This window comes from Carlito syrichta, unplaced genomic scaffold (genome assembly GCF_000164805.1).
Source record: "Carlito syrichta isolate Samal-C Ts95f unplaced genomic scaffold, Tarsius_syrichta-2.0.1 Scaffold314889, whole genome shotgun sequence".
Lineage (NCBI taxonomy): Eukaryota > Metazoa > Chordata > Mammalia > Primates > Tarsiidae > Carlito > Carlito syrichta.
Window position 1 is genome coordinate 364882 of NW_007258985.1, and position 17427 is coordinate 382308.

General features: G+C 38.5%; 2 protein-coding genes across 2 annotated transcripts in view; one reads left to right on the top strand and one right to left on the bottom strand.

Annotated features, from left to right (window-relative positions):
• LOC103274819 overlaps positions 1-5303 on the top strand; it is a 29915-nt gene extending 24612 nt beyond the window's left edge. The window contains exon 4 of the mRNA XM_021706018.1: positions 4926-5303. Coding sequence (XP_021561693.1) covers positions 4926-5253 — 328 coding nt within the window. The 3' untranslated portion in view covers positions 5254-5303. The remainder of the gene's footprint in view (positions 1-4925) is intronic.
• An 8179-nt stretch (positions 5304-13482) lies between these two features.
• LOC103274805 (histone H3.1) overlaps positions 13483-17427 on the bottom strand; it is a 16910-nt gene continuing 12965 nt past the window's right edge. The window contains exon 2 of the mRNA XM_008072234.2: positions 13483-14213. Coding sequence (XP_008070425.2) covers positions 13886-14213 — 328 coding nt within the window. The 3' untranslated portion in view covers positions 13483-13885. The remainder of the gene's footprint in view (positions 14214-17427) is intronic.

Sequence of the window (17427 nt, forward strand, 5' to 3'; positions counted from 1 at the left end):
CTGCAGGACTGAATGTCCATCGACACAAATTAAGTATGAATGTTTGGCCTGCCTTCTAATTCGGCTGAGTCTTAATGGGAACCTATGGTGTGCCAGACACACCCCTAAGTGGGAAAATGACATTAGTACAGATAAGTAAGGGCTGTCTAAAAGGGGTTTCAAGTTGGCTTGAGCAAAAAGAACAGTTTATAATGGACTTTTCGTAAACGACAGTTAAGGTGAGATTACGTTAGAAATAATGTTAAGACAGTTTGAATAGTAGACATTTTGTTTTTTTGTTTTTTGAGTTGGAGTCACTGTCACCCAGGCTGGAGTGCCGTGGCACGTTCAGTGCCACAGCAGCCTCGACCTGCATGGGCTCAGGCGATCCTTCCACCTCAGCCTTCCAAGTAACTGGAACTACAGGCACACGCCACCACGCCTGGCTAATTTTTGATTTATTGTAGAGATGAGCTCTCACCAAGTTGCCCAGGCTGGTCTCGAACCCGTGCGCTCAGGCAATTCACCTCGGCCTCCCAAAGTACTGGGATTACAGGCTTGAGCCACCGCGCCCGGCCAACGTTGATTCTTTACCACCATTAAGGCCATATAGTCCTATCAATTTTTACTGCTTTCTCTCACCCTGATGACACTCCTATCAAATCACCTTACATTAATCAGTATGTCAACTTTTCCTTATGAGTACATTAGCGAAAATGAATTTCTATAGGCATTTCTAGTCCATTGTAATCAACTTTCTGAGTCTCTTAATACATTTATATTTCCTATATATGAATTTCAATTGCAATCACGAGTGCAAATAATTTTCCTTGTAATAAAACAGCAATCACAAGTAGAAGTTAAATATTCTTTTATTTTATTGATAAATTTATGATTATTTGATTTTGTAGGATCCCTGTCCTGATTTCAATAAATCTAGTTCATCTGCTTCCTCTTAAAAAGTCACCTGTGGTATTTGTGTGTCTAAATTTTCTAACAATTATTTGTTAAAATCGGAAATACTAAATATAGTAAGTGATACATCTACCGATGGCCTGTAAGTTCTTGAACATTTTAAAAATAAAGTAGACTGTTATGATCTTTGATGCTGATAACAATTATTAGTACTTGCTTTACTCCATTGTTTTTATTTCCCAGAAGAACCACCACATTGTTAAAATCATGTCATCATAATTATTGGTGAGATTTATGTAAAGATTCAAATCAATGAACTCATAAACCAGTGACAACCACAAATTTTAAAAGTGAAATAAAATATACAAGTGTGATATATCATTGTTTATAATTCCACATATGTAGTTACAGAAAAATTGAGATGTTAAATGAGTAACTTATAGAGAAGGCAATTGAAAGATGAGAGGTATCCAAGGAGCAAGGATCAGTTAGGAAGATTTACACTGCTTTATCACTTCATGGCATTAATTCATCTAAGAAAAGATTGATCTGGATGGATGTCTTTACTGCTTTTGGTTCACCTCCTGCTTCCTCCTCCAACCTAGCAACAATCTGACATTTAAATAAATGTTTCTGATATTAATAAATATGAATGATGTAGTGGTATGATGAAACAACTAGAGTGATTTAGGGGACCAGAGGTTTGGAGAAGGACAGGGACTCTGGACAAGGAGCAAAGTTTAGGGTCTGAAATTAGGGAGTAATACATACACATTTCTGAGGTCCCTAAATAATGCTTTTCTAATGCTCCCTCCCTTACTTTTTAAAAAATAATAATTAACTCCTCTCTCTGACTTTTATTTATTATACTTATCACCTCAACTGTTCATATTAAATAATAGCTTTACTTGTCTGGTAATAGCATTTGGGAGTGGGGTTTTCATAGAGGGAGCAGTAATAAACATTGAATGTGATCATCATGCGCTTATGTTTTTGGCTGTTATTTGAAGGGGTTCATAACCTGTAACCTCAAATAGGCCGTTAAGTATATTGATTATTTTAAGCTAAAGGTGATTGAGACCAGCCAACACAGGAAAAGTTCTTTACCTCCCTCAACTGCCTAAAATATAGATTTCCCCTTTTGCAAAAGAAATTTATATTTTATAAACAAAAAAATTGTATTAGTAAAGGTATCTGTACTAGAGAGGTACTCCAAAATAACTTTTATCATCTGAGAGACTTTTATTTTCATAACAAGCCAACTTTTATTCACTACGTTATTTCCTCTCCTCACCTTCACATAATTTGTCACCATCACCCCGTTCTGTAATTCAGGATAATATATGTCTCATTGGTCTGCTTTGCAGAGTCTCACATTTTTGTGGGACTCCCATGTGTAAATACGTAATTGAAATCATTATTCTTCTGTTAATTTGTCCTATGTCAATTCATAGAATAGCAAAGAACCTAGGAGGGTAAAGAAAGCAATTTTCCTCCCATACAATTCTTACTACAATTGTTTCAAAGTAGATTATTTGATCAGCTTTTACAAACCCACATCATAAATTTGCAAGGAAGAATAAAGTAACAGTTGTTTATTGAATAATTTCAGGCTAATAAATGTTAAAAATACATTTTGATCAAAAATAAATGCTAACAAAAATCTATAAATTCATGTTGACAATAAATGCTTACTTGGTGTTAATGTGTGATGTGGGGGAGCTAAGGACCTTGGCCCTCTGAAGGTTCACTGAAAACCACTGACTTGAGGCAGATTAATAGGGAAAAACACATACAAATTTAACTTGTGCACATTATGTATAGGAGGAGAATCACAGAGTCACTGACCACCCTCCAATGTGGTTCAGAAGTTCAAATACCATCCTAGCAAAACATGTTGTGGGGGAGAGAAGAGGAATTCTGTTGAGATTAGTAGGGAGAATGAATGCATCAGGGGTGATTAGCTTATACACTATCCTGTGAAATGATCTGTTCAGGTGTGGTTACATTCTTGATCTTACAGGGAGGGAAAGAAAAAAGTTGTTCCTTTTGATATATCTGGATCTTAGATAAAGATTTGGGGAGAGACATGGAGAGTGGGGGGGTCAGAAAGATGTTCAACATGTCATTGCATCATATTTTGGTTATCAGTTTCTGAGTCCCAATGTCAACAACACATACTAAAAACAAGTATTATTTTTTAAATTTGCTATTTAATGTACATTTTATGATAGTTTATTATTTATTAAAATACATTTTAAAGTATAAGATATATGTACATTAGTTATAAAGAAATAAAAATTATACTAAATAGCGATAGACTTGTGGTTGAGAGTTTATGTAAATAATCACCTTTTTTTATCTTTTTGATATGAGAGTTTTACTATGTTGTTCACGCTGGTTTCAAACTTCCAAGCTCAAGCAATCTTGCAATTCAGCCTCCCAAGTAGCTGAGACTTAAGAGGGACTTGCCACCATGCCCAGCTAAAATTTTTTTTTTTTTTGTAGAGACAGGGTCCAGCTGTGTTGCTCAGGGTCTCCAACTTCTTTCGCCTCAGTATCCCAAAGTGTTGGGATTACAGGATTGAGCCACCTCATCTAGCCTCTTAACCACATTCTAAAACAGATCCCGCGCCTTTGGGAGGCTGAGGTGAGTGGATTGCCTGAGCCCGCAGGTTCGAGACCCGCGTGGGCAATTTGGCGACACCTCATCTCCACAATAAATAAAAAATTAGCCAGGCGTGGTAGCGCTAGCCTGTAGTTCCAGCTACTTGGAAGGCTGAGGCAGATGGATCGCCGGAGCCCAGCATGTCGAGGCTGCGGTGGCCGGCAGCGCGGCCACTGCACTCCAGTCAGGGCAACAGAGTGAGACTCCAACTCAAAAAAAAAAAAGAAGAAGAAGAAGAAGGGGTCACATTAAAATAGTTATAGGAATTTTGTATTTTTCATTAATGTGAAAAGAATTTCAGAGTACAAGGTGTTATTTGTTAATTACAAAGAAATAAAATTAAATATATGCAAACATTATTCCACATCAAATATTGTTGAGAACCAATTATCTAGTGGAACTATTTACAAAAGGCTTTAAAAATAGCTAAAAGCACCAAATTTCTAGTTATAAGAGCTTCTTTTAAAGATTTTAATTCTATCGCAATTAATGAGTAAAGTTAATGAAACTATGACCAAAATTTCAGAGATGTTATATTCAGCCTTGACAAAATGACCCTCAAATTGTCTAGAAAAGAAATCTTGGGGAAACCAAATCAGAAATTTTGAAAAAGAAATAGACCTTTAGTGCCAAATCGTGAGACCGCTAATACAGTTGCAATATAAAATTGATTTAATTTTAAAAAATAGAAATTTCAGTATTGGTCTCAAGCATAGTGAAGTAGTAAATTTATATTGAATATGACAAGATTAATCTTAGAAAAACCGCCGATTAACAAATTGCTAGGGAACTGGTTAAACCTGTATTGATAATTCAACTACAAGATGACATTAAAATAGCTTTTGAGAAAGCTCTTTAGATAAGGAAAACCGATTAAAATAAAATCAGGGTAAAGAAGTTACAAAACGCCATACACAGCACTGTATGCATTTTGTTGGGGGGGGGAAATGTGCATTTACCTGCTCACTAGAATATCTTTTTAGCTTAAAGTAGTGATCTCAGTGTGATGGAGTAATAGCTTGTTCTTTTAAAAACATTTCCTTGCAGAAGGCTTCAGAATGCTTGCTGTGCGTTTTCTGCAATATTGATGTTTTCCCTTTTGCATCTAAACGCAATCTCTTTAAGCCTTAAAACATTTGTTTAAGCCTTAAGACAAAATAGCTGCTGCCTTACAAAACTGAAAACAAGGAAACTAGAGGCGCGCTTTTTTTCGTTTTGGTTCGTCCCTTTAGGCTCCCCTCCCCCACCGGGGCGGGACTTCCCGCCGCCTTCGTTCAGGTTCTCAATTCGGTCCGCCAACGGACCTATAAAGGCTCTGCCTCGGGCAGGCATCGTCACAAGGCTTCTGTGCGATCCTCGGGAGGCTTCTGGTCTGCAGCATGTCTGGCCGCGGCAAGGGCGGGAAGGGTCTCGGCAAAGGCGGCGCCAAGCGCCACCGCAAGGTCCTGCGCGACAACATCCAGGGCATCACCAAGCCCGCCATCCGGCGCCTGGCCCGCCGCGGCGGAGTCAAGCGCATCTCCGGCCTCATCTACGAGGAGACCCGCGGGGTGCTCAAGGTGTTCCTGGAGAACGTGATCCGGGACGCCGTCACCTACACGGAGCACGCCAAACGCAAGACCGTCACGGCCATGGACGTGGTCTACGCGCTCAAGCGCCAGGGCCGCACCCTCTACGGCTTCGGGGGCTGAGTGTTTGCTGTTGCTTCTCTTTCCCACAAAAGGCCCTTTTCAGGGCCCCCACTTTCTCAGCCTAAGGAGTAGTTTCACTTGTTTGCTTTCAGCTTCCTGCCTTCCTGCTCGGTCTGCGCTGCTTAGGCGCATGCGTTCCCAGTTCCACTCCGGAAGACCAGTCCCAGTCGTTGTAGAATGGCAAAACGTGCTCTTATCAAGCGTGTATTTTAGACTAGTGTTTTTCACCGTGTGGTGTATAGAAATATTGCTTGGTGGTAGTACTTTATGAAGGTTTCCTTTTTATGTGGTGCCTTTGTTAGTAACGTCTATTTCCCATATCTCATATTTCCACTGAGAAACAGTTTTGATGGTCCCTTGCTCTGGAACCGATTGGCACACTTGGTCTGGAAGACTAGTAGAATAGAGAGGCTAGTTGTAGGTGGATTTCCCAAAAGCTTTAAAAATGAGTTTCAAATCATCTACTAGATAAGGGAACCAAGGTCACTGGGGAAGAGTTCTTTGAAAAAGTTTTCACGGTAGGTATATCCCAGAAAGATTGGAAAGCGAAAATTAGTTCCGTGGAGAAGGTACTAAAGGAAATTAGGAAATATGCATTTAAACTCAAAGGTTGTAATACTGACCCTTCGGAGGTCTTCGAAACCCTCAAAACCAAAGGTGAAAACTTAAGTTGGCAGAAGAAGCCTAGTAGCAACTGCTGACATTTATACAGACAAAAGGAGAACATCGACCAGATTGTTTACAGCTGATGTTAAAAATTTTAATATTTAGCTCACTTTATGTGTAGGTTTAAACACACGCAAAAGTATGCTAAACGTCTCCAGGGAAAGTTATGATAAAAGGGAAAACAGTGGGAAAAATTAGGAAATTGTTCTCTAAATTGTCATTTGGCTAGCTCTTACCAACAACAAAAACAAAAATAAACCTATCATCGTTCTGTATTTTGTTTGGAGAACACAACTTCCTTGCCTCAAGAGTTAACTTTTGTAAGATCAAATGCCTCTTGCCAGTCTCCCAACTCAGGAATGTTTTCTCCAGGAACTATCTCTTTGAAGAGTTACCAAAAGGAAAATAACCGATAACAGATAGTTATTTTCCCTGTTGGTAACTTTTCAATCTCCCATTTCCAGAGAAGAAATAGACCTAACTTCAGCAATTATATGACTAAATTGCAAAGCCTACCTAATATTGACTATATCGATTCCACTTAGCTATATAAAAGAGCAAGATCTCCTTCTGTTTCTGTAATTCCTTTAACAGGCTGGCTGTGAAGTATGTCACATTCTGGTTTAATATAATAAATAACAAAACTTTACTACTTTTTTGGAGAGGTTTTCCAATGAGAGTTTTGGGGTTTTATTAGATTTCCCCAACACTTTCTAAGAATCTGTTATCTATTCATGACTTTCCATTGATTTTTTTAAAAAATTTTTTATTGTAAAGATGTGGGAGTACAATTAGGGTTAGGTATTACAAATGTTCATTATGCAGGTACCTTTGTTGATGAGGTTTACCTCCCTTCCCCTGGCAGTTTCCCACTATTGCCAATCCCTTATAATGTTATGATAATTGTTCAAGGTTCGATTATGAGTGAGAACATATGGTACTCAGTTTTCTGTGTCTGTTCCACTGATTTCTTAAATATTTATTTATTATTTTTTTAGAAACAGAGTATTGTGCTATTGCTCATTGCAGTCTTGGACTCCTGGGCTTCTTGAATAATTTTGACAAAAATTTCTCAGAGGACAGAAAAGCTCCCACAGAAGGAGGGGACCCGAGGGGTTAGCCTTTCTCTGTTCTTAAAAAAAAAAAAAATTCGCTGGGCACAGTGGCTCATAACCCCAGCACTTTGAGAGGGGAAGGTGATAGAATTGCCTGAGCTCAGGGGGTCAAGACCAGCCTAGGCAACCCAAGGCGAGCCCTCATCTCTACAATAAATAAAAAAATTTGCCAGACATGGTGGTGCACACCTGTTGTTCCAGCTACTTGGAAGACTGAGGGAAGGATAGCCTGAGTCCAGCAGTCTGAGGCTACAGTGGCCGAGTGTACCACTGCACTTCAGCCTGGGCAACAGAGTAAGACTCTGACTAAAAAAATAAAAATAAAAATAAAGCTAAGTATACAGTACATAATCTAAATGTTTTTATAATATTTTAGTATTTGTCCTAAAAAATATGACTTATGCTTATGTCTTCTTAAAGTTATTTTTTGTTTTGTTTTCTTTATCTGTTTTGTTTTTTTGTATGCCCATATCTTGATGTAATAAAATATGTAACAAAACATTTTTGATAGTACCTTTTTCAATTTAAGGTTCTAGAGTTTGAGTAATAAAACTGTTAACATGTTAAGCATATCTAAACTACTTTTGGGGGTTCCTAAGTGACCACTAGACTGCACATATTTGTTTCCTCATTTTATAAGAGAAGACATCATCATAAACAATTATGCAATTGTGAGGACTGTTCTGTTATTTATTTTACAATATGAGATAAAAGGGGGTAAATCATAAAAGGAAATAATAAATACCTAAGTTAGCCACATATAAATTTTAACAATTATACTTTTTTTTTTGAGTCAGTCTCACTCTGTGGCCCAGGCTGGAATGTAGTGGCATGCTCACTGCCACTGCAGCATCAACCTGCTAGGCTCAGGCTATCCTTCCACCCCAGTCTTCCAAGTAGCTGGAACCACAGGTATGTGCCAGCACGCCCGGCTAATTTTTTTGATATATTGTAGAGATGAGGTCTCACCAAGTTTCCCAGGTTGGTCTCGAACCCCTGAGCATGATCATGCAATCCTCTCACCTCGGCCTCCCAAAGTGCTGGGATTACAGGCGTAAGCCACGGCACCCAGCGCTTTTTTTCCGTAGATACAGGATCTTGCTCTGTCACTTGGGTTGGAGTGCAGTGGTATGATCATAGCTTACTGCAGCCTCAAACTCCTGAGCCCAAGGAATCCTTCTGCTTCAGCCTCTCGATTAGTTAGGATCACAGGCCCACACCACTCAGATTGACTTTTTTCTTTTCCCTGTAGAGATAGAGTTTCTTGTGTTGTGCAGGCTGGTCTTAAACTCCTGCCCTCAAGAGATCTTCCCACCTCAACCTCCCAAAGCACCGAGATTACAGGTGTGAGCCACCATTAATACCCTTTAAGATTGAAAGAACATACTTAAGTTCATATAAAACACTAGCACAAATCTTGCCCATAAACATTTTGTTCCTAGTTATAAATGCCCTTGTTATTTGGTAGCAAAAATAGCAAATATTTTATGGGATATATAAAAAGACCCTACAGGTTTGTTTATGTCTTCATTACTGATAATAGGTCTCTAAATAAAAGATTCTACCCTTCCTTATACAAATAATGTTAATTAATATAATAAATCAATCAGAAATACTCTTTTGTAATCAGCAGATGGCTCCTGGTTTTCTGTACACTTTATCTAAAGGTTCCTGCTCCAAAATACAGACCTGAAACTGAATTTTCTGGAAACATAGAATGAACCCTAAGAAAAGAATATACCTGTCTGACTCAACCACAAGACTGATTTAAGATTTTCAAGGCCATAGTATAAGACTGCATCAACCAAGATCAAGAAAGCAAGAATTAATTACATAGGACTGAATTATTCAATTGTGGCTAAAGTTTTTTGTTTTGTTTTTTTAATATGAATGCCTTTTTAATATACTTGCAGTTGCTATCTTTTTTCAAACTAAATTCTCAAATTTTAGAAAAACTTTCTATTAGCTATGTACTGATAAGTTGTTACAAATATGTATTTAAGAATTATTACTGTAGAAAATAGCACTTTGGAAGGTCAAGGCAGGAGGATTACCTTGAGCCCAGGAGTTCAAGACCAGCCTGAGCAACATAGCAAACCTCATTTTTACAAAAATAATACTAGGTGTGGTGTTACCTGCCTGTAGTCCTAGCTACTAGAGAGGTTGATGCAGAAGCTTCCTTTGAACTCAGGGGTTCGAGGCTATAGTGAACAATGATCACACCATTTCACTCCAGCCTGGGCGATAGAGTGAGACCCTCTTCCTACATATGATATATATTGATTGACCCTATGTACAAAACAACGCAGAAGACTGCTTAGATATTATACAAAATGCTTTTACTAAGCCCCATTACTTTCCATAGGGATATGGTTATTAATATAGATTTAGCCAAGCTGGGTGGCTCAGCCTGTAATCCCGTGCTTTGGGAGGCTGAGGTGAGTGGATTGTCTGAGCCCGCGTTCGAGACCTGCCTGGGCAGCTTGGCGAGACCTCATCACTACAATAAATCAAAAAAGCCAGGCATGGTAGCGTGCGCCTATAGTTCCAGCTACTTGGAAGGCTGAAGCAGAAAGATTGCCGGAGCCCAGTAGGTTGAGGCTGCGGTGGCCAGGAGCGTACCACTGCACTCTAGTCTGGACGACAGAGTGAGACTCCAACTCAAAAAAAAAAAAAAAAAAAAAAAATATATATATATATATATATAGACTTAGACCTAACCCTTTTTAAAACATACAAGACTTTTTCTCCTTTCATAAGTATATCCTTAAAACAGACCAACTAGAACAGAAGATACAATTTTGTAATGCTCTACTATAAAATGTCTGTCCAAGTACCTCATCATATTTGATGAAATTCTTAACCCAGTTTCCTAACATTTTGAAATATGCATTTCTTGTACTATTTGAGACTACTTTCACTACTGAGAAATATGACAGGTGAAACTCATAAGATGTGTTAAGTATAGATAGTAAGAAGAGAGTATGTGTTTAAATATATAAAGAAAAGAATAAAAGACCAAGAAATAGATAATATTCATGAATCACCATTTATATATGGTATATACCTGGACACTAAATATGCCTGAGATACATGAGACACTAAATGTTCATGATGAATTAAATCTACTTGAGACACTTGGTACCTTAATTCAGTAACCCACTGGTGATATCTGTTCTAGTCCCGTGTATCTTTTACTCAAGAAACATAGATCCATGGCATTTGGAGAGCTTATGGTGAGCAACAGCAATGGCCAGGCATATTTGTCTCTGCTCTTCAATAAAGTAGGTGCCTGTCATTGACCCGGGGTACCTCTATTATCCCAAATCTGGACTCTGGTCTTCATAACTATAACTACATCATTGGTGAAGAAGGCTGATGTAGCAGCAATATAGATAAGATACATGAACATTGTATAACCCATGTTTAAGCTACTGTGGCCTACTTACTTACACTTTTATGCTAAATGTTAACTTACCCCGTTTCTTTCCCCTTACTACAGTATCTTAGATATATCTTGGATGCTAATCTGCCATGGTGACTTCTGATTAATTTCAAGTCCAGGAAGCTCTTTAAGATTTCCAGTTTATCTATTGTTCTTTGTGCAGGGGCATGGATTTTGCCTATCTTGCCCTTCAGTCAAAACATCCCTGATGTTGTCATACTTCATTTGTACTACATATCCCTTTGGAGACATCCTTTCCCTATGGTATATATATCTTGGGACTAAGGGGTAGTGGTGCAGGAATTCACCATCTTGTCTCTCCGAGGCCCAAAACACAGAACTGGCTTCTGTTTGTATTTCTAAGAAATTGAATTTGTCAGCCTCTTTGACACCTCAGTTTCCTTGAAGTTTGGAATCAGACTTGCATATGGCTGTCCACCAGAGATCACCATTCATTCCCAGCATTCTAATTTGCTCTGAGTTTTCTATGCAATGGGAGAGCTTGCCTGGGATATTTGGAGGCTACCAGGGTATCAAGGTAACTTTCACTGGAGGGTAGAAAATCAAGGGTGGAAACAGGAAAAACATTAAGGAGGCTGAAGCCAGTAATCTAGAGAGAGGAGAGTTGCTCACACAGGGTGGTAGCATGGTGGAATTAGTTTCTGTATATATTCTGAAGGAAAACTAAGAGTTGAATGTAAATATGAAAAGGAACAAAAATGAAGTTATTATCAGCTGAATGGGGTAGTTTTTTAAGTGAAAGAAGGTTGGAAAGGACTATCAGGACCCCTGTTTTGAACTGATTAACTGTAAAATGTCTGTTAAATATCCATGTGAAAAAAGCAGGGAGTTTGATATGTGTCTGAAGATTGGGAGTAAAATGAAGACTGATCTTTAACTAGATGTAGCAAAATTGAGATTTTTTATTAGTTTATTTTCTGTCTTTTTCTGGTATACAGTAAATACCATGGAGACATACTCTTTTGAATTGTTGTTGCTATATCATCATGCCAAGTACAGTGACTGAAATACATGAATCATTTAGTAAATATTCAAAAAATGAATGAATTAACTAAATTTCCTGATACTGTCAATTGAACTCTCTGCTTATTATACTAATAAAACAAAATGTCACTATGGTACAGTCTTAAGTGACAAAACTGCTAAATTCTTGTCCAGTAATCCATGCTAATTTTCAGGCATCTAGTCATAATACTTTTTTCTATGAGTTAAGGTTTTAGACTAAATAAAGATTATAGTTTCTTTCCAGCGACGGTTTTCCCAGTACAGCTGGAGAAAGCCAAGCAACTTTCCTATGTTTCTGGTGTCTTGACTCCAACTGCTGAACCTAGCAACATCTTTTTATGCAACAGCCTTTAATCCACTAACCCTAGGTCAAGTAAACCTATGGATTTTGATCTAAATTATCTCTTGGGAGAAAGATCAGAATTTGAATTCCTGAATGGGACATGGAATTGCAGTACAACGAAGGACAATCACAACAAAAAATAATTTATCCTTTGTTCTATAATGTGAGTCAGAGCTTTGGGGCTGGGAGGTCTGCAGCTTTTGAAAGGGTTTTCTTATTTAAAGTTGAAATTGGTAAGAAGTTGTTATTAGAACACTGAGATTTACCCCTAAACTTGAAAAGGCCTAATGAGTCACATTTGAAATGACCCAAACCCAGAAATTGTGATTTACTTGGTCTAAGGAAAGAACCAACTGATATTTAAAAATTTTCCCTCCTAATTCTTATTAGAGAATAGCTGTCACTAAAGACAAAAAATTCTGGCCTACCAGATGGTTCGGTTTCTTTCTGCTAGTTAAATTTTACGCTGCCCAGAAATAAGAAATGAGATTAATAGAAAGATAGTGAGAAGACAGATTTAGGAAAAGACAAAAATGATAGCAAACTGATCCAGTCGTGGATGTGGTCATCTTCAGAATGGTAAAGTATCCTTCATTTACCACCCAGAATGTGCATACAAACAAAAAAAGGTATGGCATTGTAAGAATAATCAAGATAATTCCATTTGCAAGAATTATTTTTTAAAATGTACTGATGTGGTTTACGCCTGCAATCCTAGTATTTTGAGCACATACAGAGGATTGCTTGAGCATATAGGAGTTCAAGATCAGCCTAGCATGCATAGTGAGACTTCGGGTGTCTCTATTTTTAAAATTAAATAAATAAAATAAAATATAGTTGGGTGTGGTGGTGCTCGACACACAGCTACTCGGGAGGCAAGGAGAAATGATTGAGTTCAGGAGGTAGAGGTTGTGGTGTCTGTGATCCTGCCACTGCACTCCAGCCTGGGAGTGGAATTCCAACTCAAAAAAGAAAGAGAGGCTTAGAGATTATATGTAACTTTTTTGTTTTGTTTTAGCTGTAGTCTCACTCTATCACCCAGGCTGGAGTGCAGTGGCACGCTCACAAACACCCGCAGCCTTGAACTGCTGGGCTCAGGCAATCCTTCAGTCAGCCTTCAAGTAGCTGGAACTACTATACATACAGGCGTGCACCACCATACCCAACTAATTTTTTTTATTGTAGAGAGGAAGTCTTGACAAGTCGCCCAGGTTGGTCTTGAACCCGTGGGCTCAGGCAATCCTCTCGCCTCTGCTACCCAAAGTGCTGGGATTACATGCGTGAGATCCATAACATAAATTCCCACAACTAGAAAATGGTATAGATTTACTCCCGTTATCAACGTCGTGATTGTACTTAAACATTTCACATTGTATCATTTTTATAGTTATAAAACAACATTTACATCCTAATTTTAAGATTTATATTCTTTACGTTCTAAAGACTTTATTCTTTATGTCCAAAACAATATTTATAAGGCCCACCTAAGCAGTGCCGGATCCAGCTTTCCAGGATCTAAAATTGTCCTTCAGGTTTTCTCATTATCGAAAAAAAACTCGTTTCGTAGCATAGTGATGATTGCCAGAAAATGAGGGTGGAATGGCTACAACAAAGGGTCGACAAAAGAAATCCACTCCGATCTATTGTACTGCATAGATTATATACCAATTTACAAAAAGCAGACATCAAATGTTTCCACCAGAAAAGAGACGGTAACAAGCTTGATTTAACCATTTCAGTGTACAATGACCTGCTCAGTACGCTTCTGACCCGACTATTGTTTAACTTGGAACAAGTGAAACACTAAAAAGCTCAAACAGGTCAGACATGAAAATCAACATTCCCCGTGACTAGGGATAACTACAGCAGTAGCGTACTTAACACTTTGCAGACACTGGCAGGCAAAAGGTGTTAGCTCTTAGCAAAAATTTTGCAAAAGCAAATCTAAACATTACCCATCTGTGCCACAACTCCTCAATGAGGAAGTGGGGGCCCTGAAAAGGGCCTTTTGTGGGAAAGAGAAGCAACAGCAAACACTCAGCCCCCGAAGCCGTAGAGGGTGCGGCCCTGGCGCTTGAGCGCGTAGACCACGTCCATGGCCGTGACGGTCTTGCGTTTGGCGTGCTCCGTGTAGGTGACGGCGTCCCGGATCACGTTCTCCAGGAACACCTTGAGCACCCCGCGGGTCTCCTCGTAGATGAGGCCGGAGATGCGCTTGACTCCGCCGCGGCGGGCCAGGCGCCGGATGGCGGGCTTGGTGATGCCCTGGATGTTGTCGCGCAGGACCTTGCGGTGGCGCTTGGCGCCGCCTTTGCCGAGACCCTTCCCGCCCTTGCCGCGGCCAGACATGCTGCAGACCAGAAGCCTCCCGAGGATCGCACAGAAGCCTTGTGACGATGCCTGCCCGAGGCAGAGCCTTTATAGGTCCGTTGGCGGACCGAATTGAGAACCTGAACGAAGGCGGCGGGAAGTCCCGCCCCGGTGGGGGAGGGGAGCCTAAAGGGACGAACCAAAACGAAAAAAAAAGCGCGCCTCTAGTTTCCTTGTTTTCAGTTTTGTAAGGCAGCAGCTATTTTGTCTTAAGGCTTAAACAAATGTTTTAAGGCTTAAAGAGATTGCGTTTAGATGCAAAATGGAAAACATCAATATTGCAGAAAACGCACAACAAGCATTCTGAAGCCTTCTGCAAGGAAATGTTTTTAAAAGAACAAGCTATTACTCCATCACACTGAGATCACTACTTTAAGCTAAAAGATATTGTATGTTTTTACTTTTTGTTTGCTTGTTTGTTTGTTTTGAGTCGGAGTCTCACTCCATCGCCCAGGCTGAAGTACATACAGTGGCATGCTCATGGCCACCCCAGTGTCGACCTGCTGGGCCCTGGCGATCCTTCTGCCTCAGCTTTCCAAGTAGCCGGAACTACCACGTCCGGCTTATTTTTTATTTATTGTACAGACGAGGTTTTCGGCCCCAGATGGACAACCCCTTTGGGTACCCTCCCACCGTGGGAGCGTGTCTGTCCTCTCAATAAATCCTGCTTTCTCACTTAAAAAAAAAAAAAAAAAAAAAAAAAAAGTTATATATATATATATATATATATTCTAGTGAGCAGGTAAATGCACATTTTTTTCCCAACAAAATGGATACAGTGCTGTATATGGCATTTTGTAACTTCTTTACCCTGATTTTATTTTAATCAGTTTCTCTTATCTAAAGAGCTTTCTCAAAAGTTACTTTAATATTTGTTTATTGTGAATTCTCCATAATACAGTTTTAACCAATTTCCTACCAATTCACTAATCAGCAAAATTTTTTAAATAATTAATCTCTTCTCTGCTGAAGTACCCCCTGTTAACCCTATACATACTTGGAATTATTAATCAAAATTCTATTCTGTTCCATAATTTAATGACGTTATCTTGTCAAAAGGAATCTATATTTCAGTTAAAAATTTAGAACTTTGCATTAGGAAAAAATTAAAAAGTGATTATCTGTGCTTAATATTCTATCATAAGAATTCTCTACGATACATTTTAATAAAATCTCTAGTATTTAACAATAGTGTGTTTTCTATTTTTTTCTATTTTAAAGAACTGTATATAATTTATTTCCTGAGAGCAATCTAGAATTGAAATGTTGTGTCACAGAGAAAGATTTTAAAGTATTTTGATTTACTACATTTTCCTCAAAAGTTTTAATACATTCACTTGTGCCAACAGTAATTTTTGTGTACATAAGTTTGCCATCACTGGGTATTATGGTTTTCTAAATCTTTATTACATCCAGAATTTATTTTTGGTATAGTTGATTGAGTCTTGAGTTAATCAGCTGGTCACTCAGCCAGATTTCTATTTATATCCAAGTGATAAAGTATTATATTTAATATAATTCACTTCTTTACTGTACTTCTGTACTTCATTCCTAAACAATTATTGTCCTTTCTATTCTATTTCCATTGAAAAGTATCTTAAACACTGTAACATATTTCAAGTTCAAAGAAAAAAATTTCTCTAGGATCTTGATCATAATTGTATTATATATATTAATTATTTGGGTCAGAAATATTGACCTATAACAGAGTTCTTTTGCTCTGTACACTGTGTAGATGGGGTTTAGAACTTGCTAGTCCAAAATACAGGACTGTGACATATTGAATATTTTGAGCTGAAGTAATATGGAAAAGAGACAGGAAGGGCTCTATGTTTGTCCCTGAAGCAAGTCATAAAATCCTCATATGAAAGGTGCCCATACCTAGAGTTAGAGAGCATCTTTATCTCTGAAGACAGAGGAATGATGAGGTGTCTGAACAGGCCTTGCTAAGTTTCCCTCACTTTAACTGTTCTTACTTCATATCCTTTGCCCTATTACAATTTTCCACTATTCATCAAACCTAGCTTTAAAACGCTCAGATGTAACCTTTTCTTTGGGTTGTTACAGATAATTCAAAATAAATAAAAGTGTATGATTTTCTCTTGTTTAATCTGTCTTTTGTTAAAGGGCCTCAGGTGAGAACTTAAAAGGGTAAAAGGAAAGATACCCACCCCCCTTCCCAGTCTCTCCTAAAACTATTTTCAGAAGAGATGAAAGAAAAATGTAGATGTCAATATATTTACCAAAATCTTGCTGGAGTTCAGAGAATAATAATACCCCAAAGAATGGTGCTCTGACATGTTGAGCACTTTTGAATTAAAGGAAGGCCTTAGAACCTGCCTCAGAACCAAAAACTTTTTAACCTCCTCTTGTTTCTTCCCCAAAGTGCAGGGAAGGGCTGTCTCTGAAATTTCTTATCTGATTGAAGAAAATTTCCAAATGCAATATAGTTGTCTTAAAACCTCCTCCATAGGAATCTCATCAAATAAATAGAAATGATTGAACCATCAGAGAAGAGAAAAGACTGAAAGTCATCACCATGCCCTGACTGGCTTTTCATCCCTTCTTCTGAGGGCAGCTCTGAGAAATCACGAGGGAGACTTAATCTGCAGAATAAAACAACTCTTGTTCATAGCCAAGTTCTGCCCTTCATCTTCCCACAATTTCTGTGAACCTTCAGAGGACAGAGGGGAAATTTTCCCTTTAACGCTATAGTCTTATGGAGACTTTCTTGTCAACTTACTTTTCCACAGAGGATCAACTTCTCCATCCCCACGCTCTTTGAAAACTTATACCAATCTTTGCCATCCTAATTCTGTATTAGCTATTTATATAAAAGTGGTAAACTTCTCCATTAGTCCAAACATTCTTTTTTGGCACGTGTAAGTTTTTTGATTCTCAGAAAATCCGTATAGACATATATGTAAGATGTATTTTATATATATAATACATTTTCTTCTACTGTCATATAATAACGAAAAAGGTGTCCTTTGTCCATGGTTCTTTAAAGGGAGACACTAAATCCTTGGAATTTCTTCAGGACAAAGAATGTCTTTGTTATTCATGAGCCCCTTGGATTACACCTGAATTTATGCTAAGAAATTAGATAACTCAGCCAGGCTCAGCCTGTACTCCTGTGCTTTGGGAGGCCAAGGTGAGTGAATTGCCTGAGCCTGTGGGTTCGAGACCCACCTGGGCAACTTGGTGAG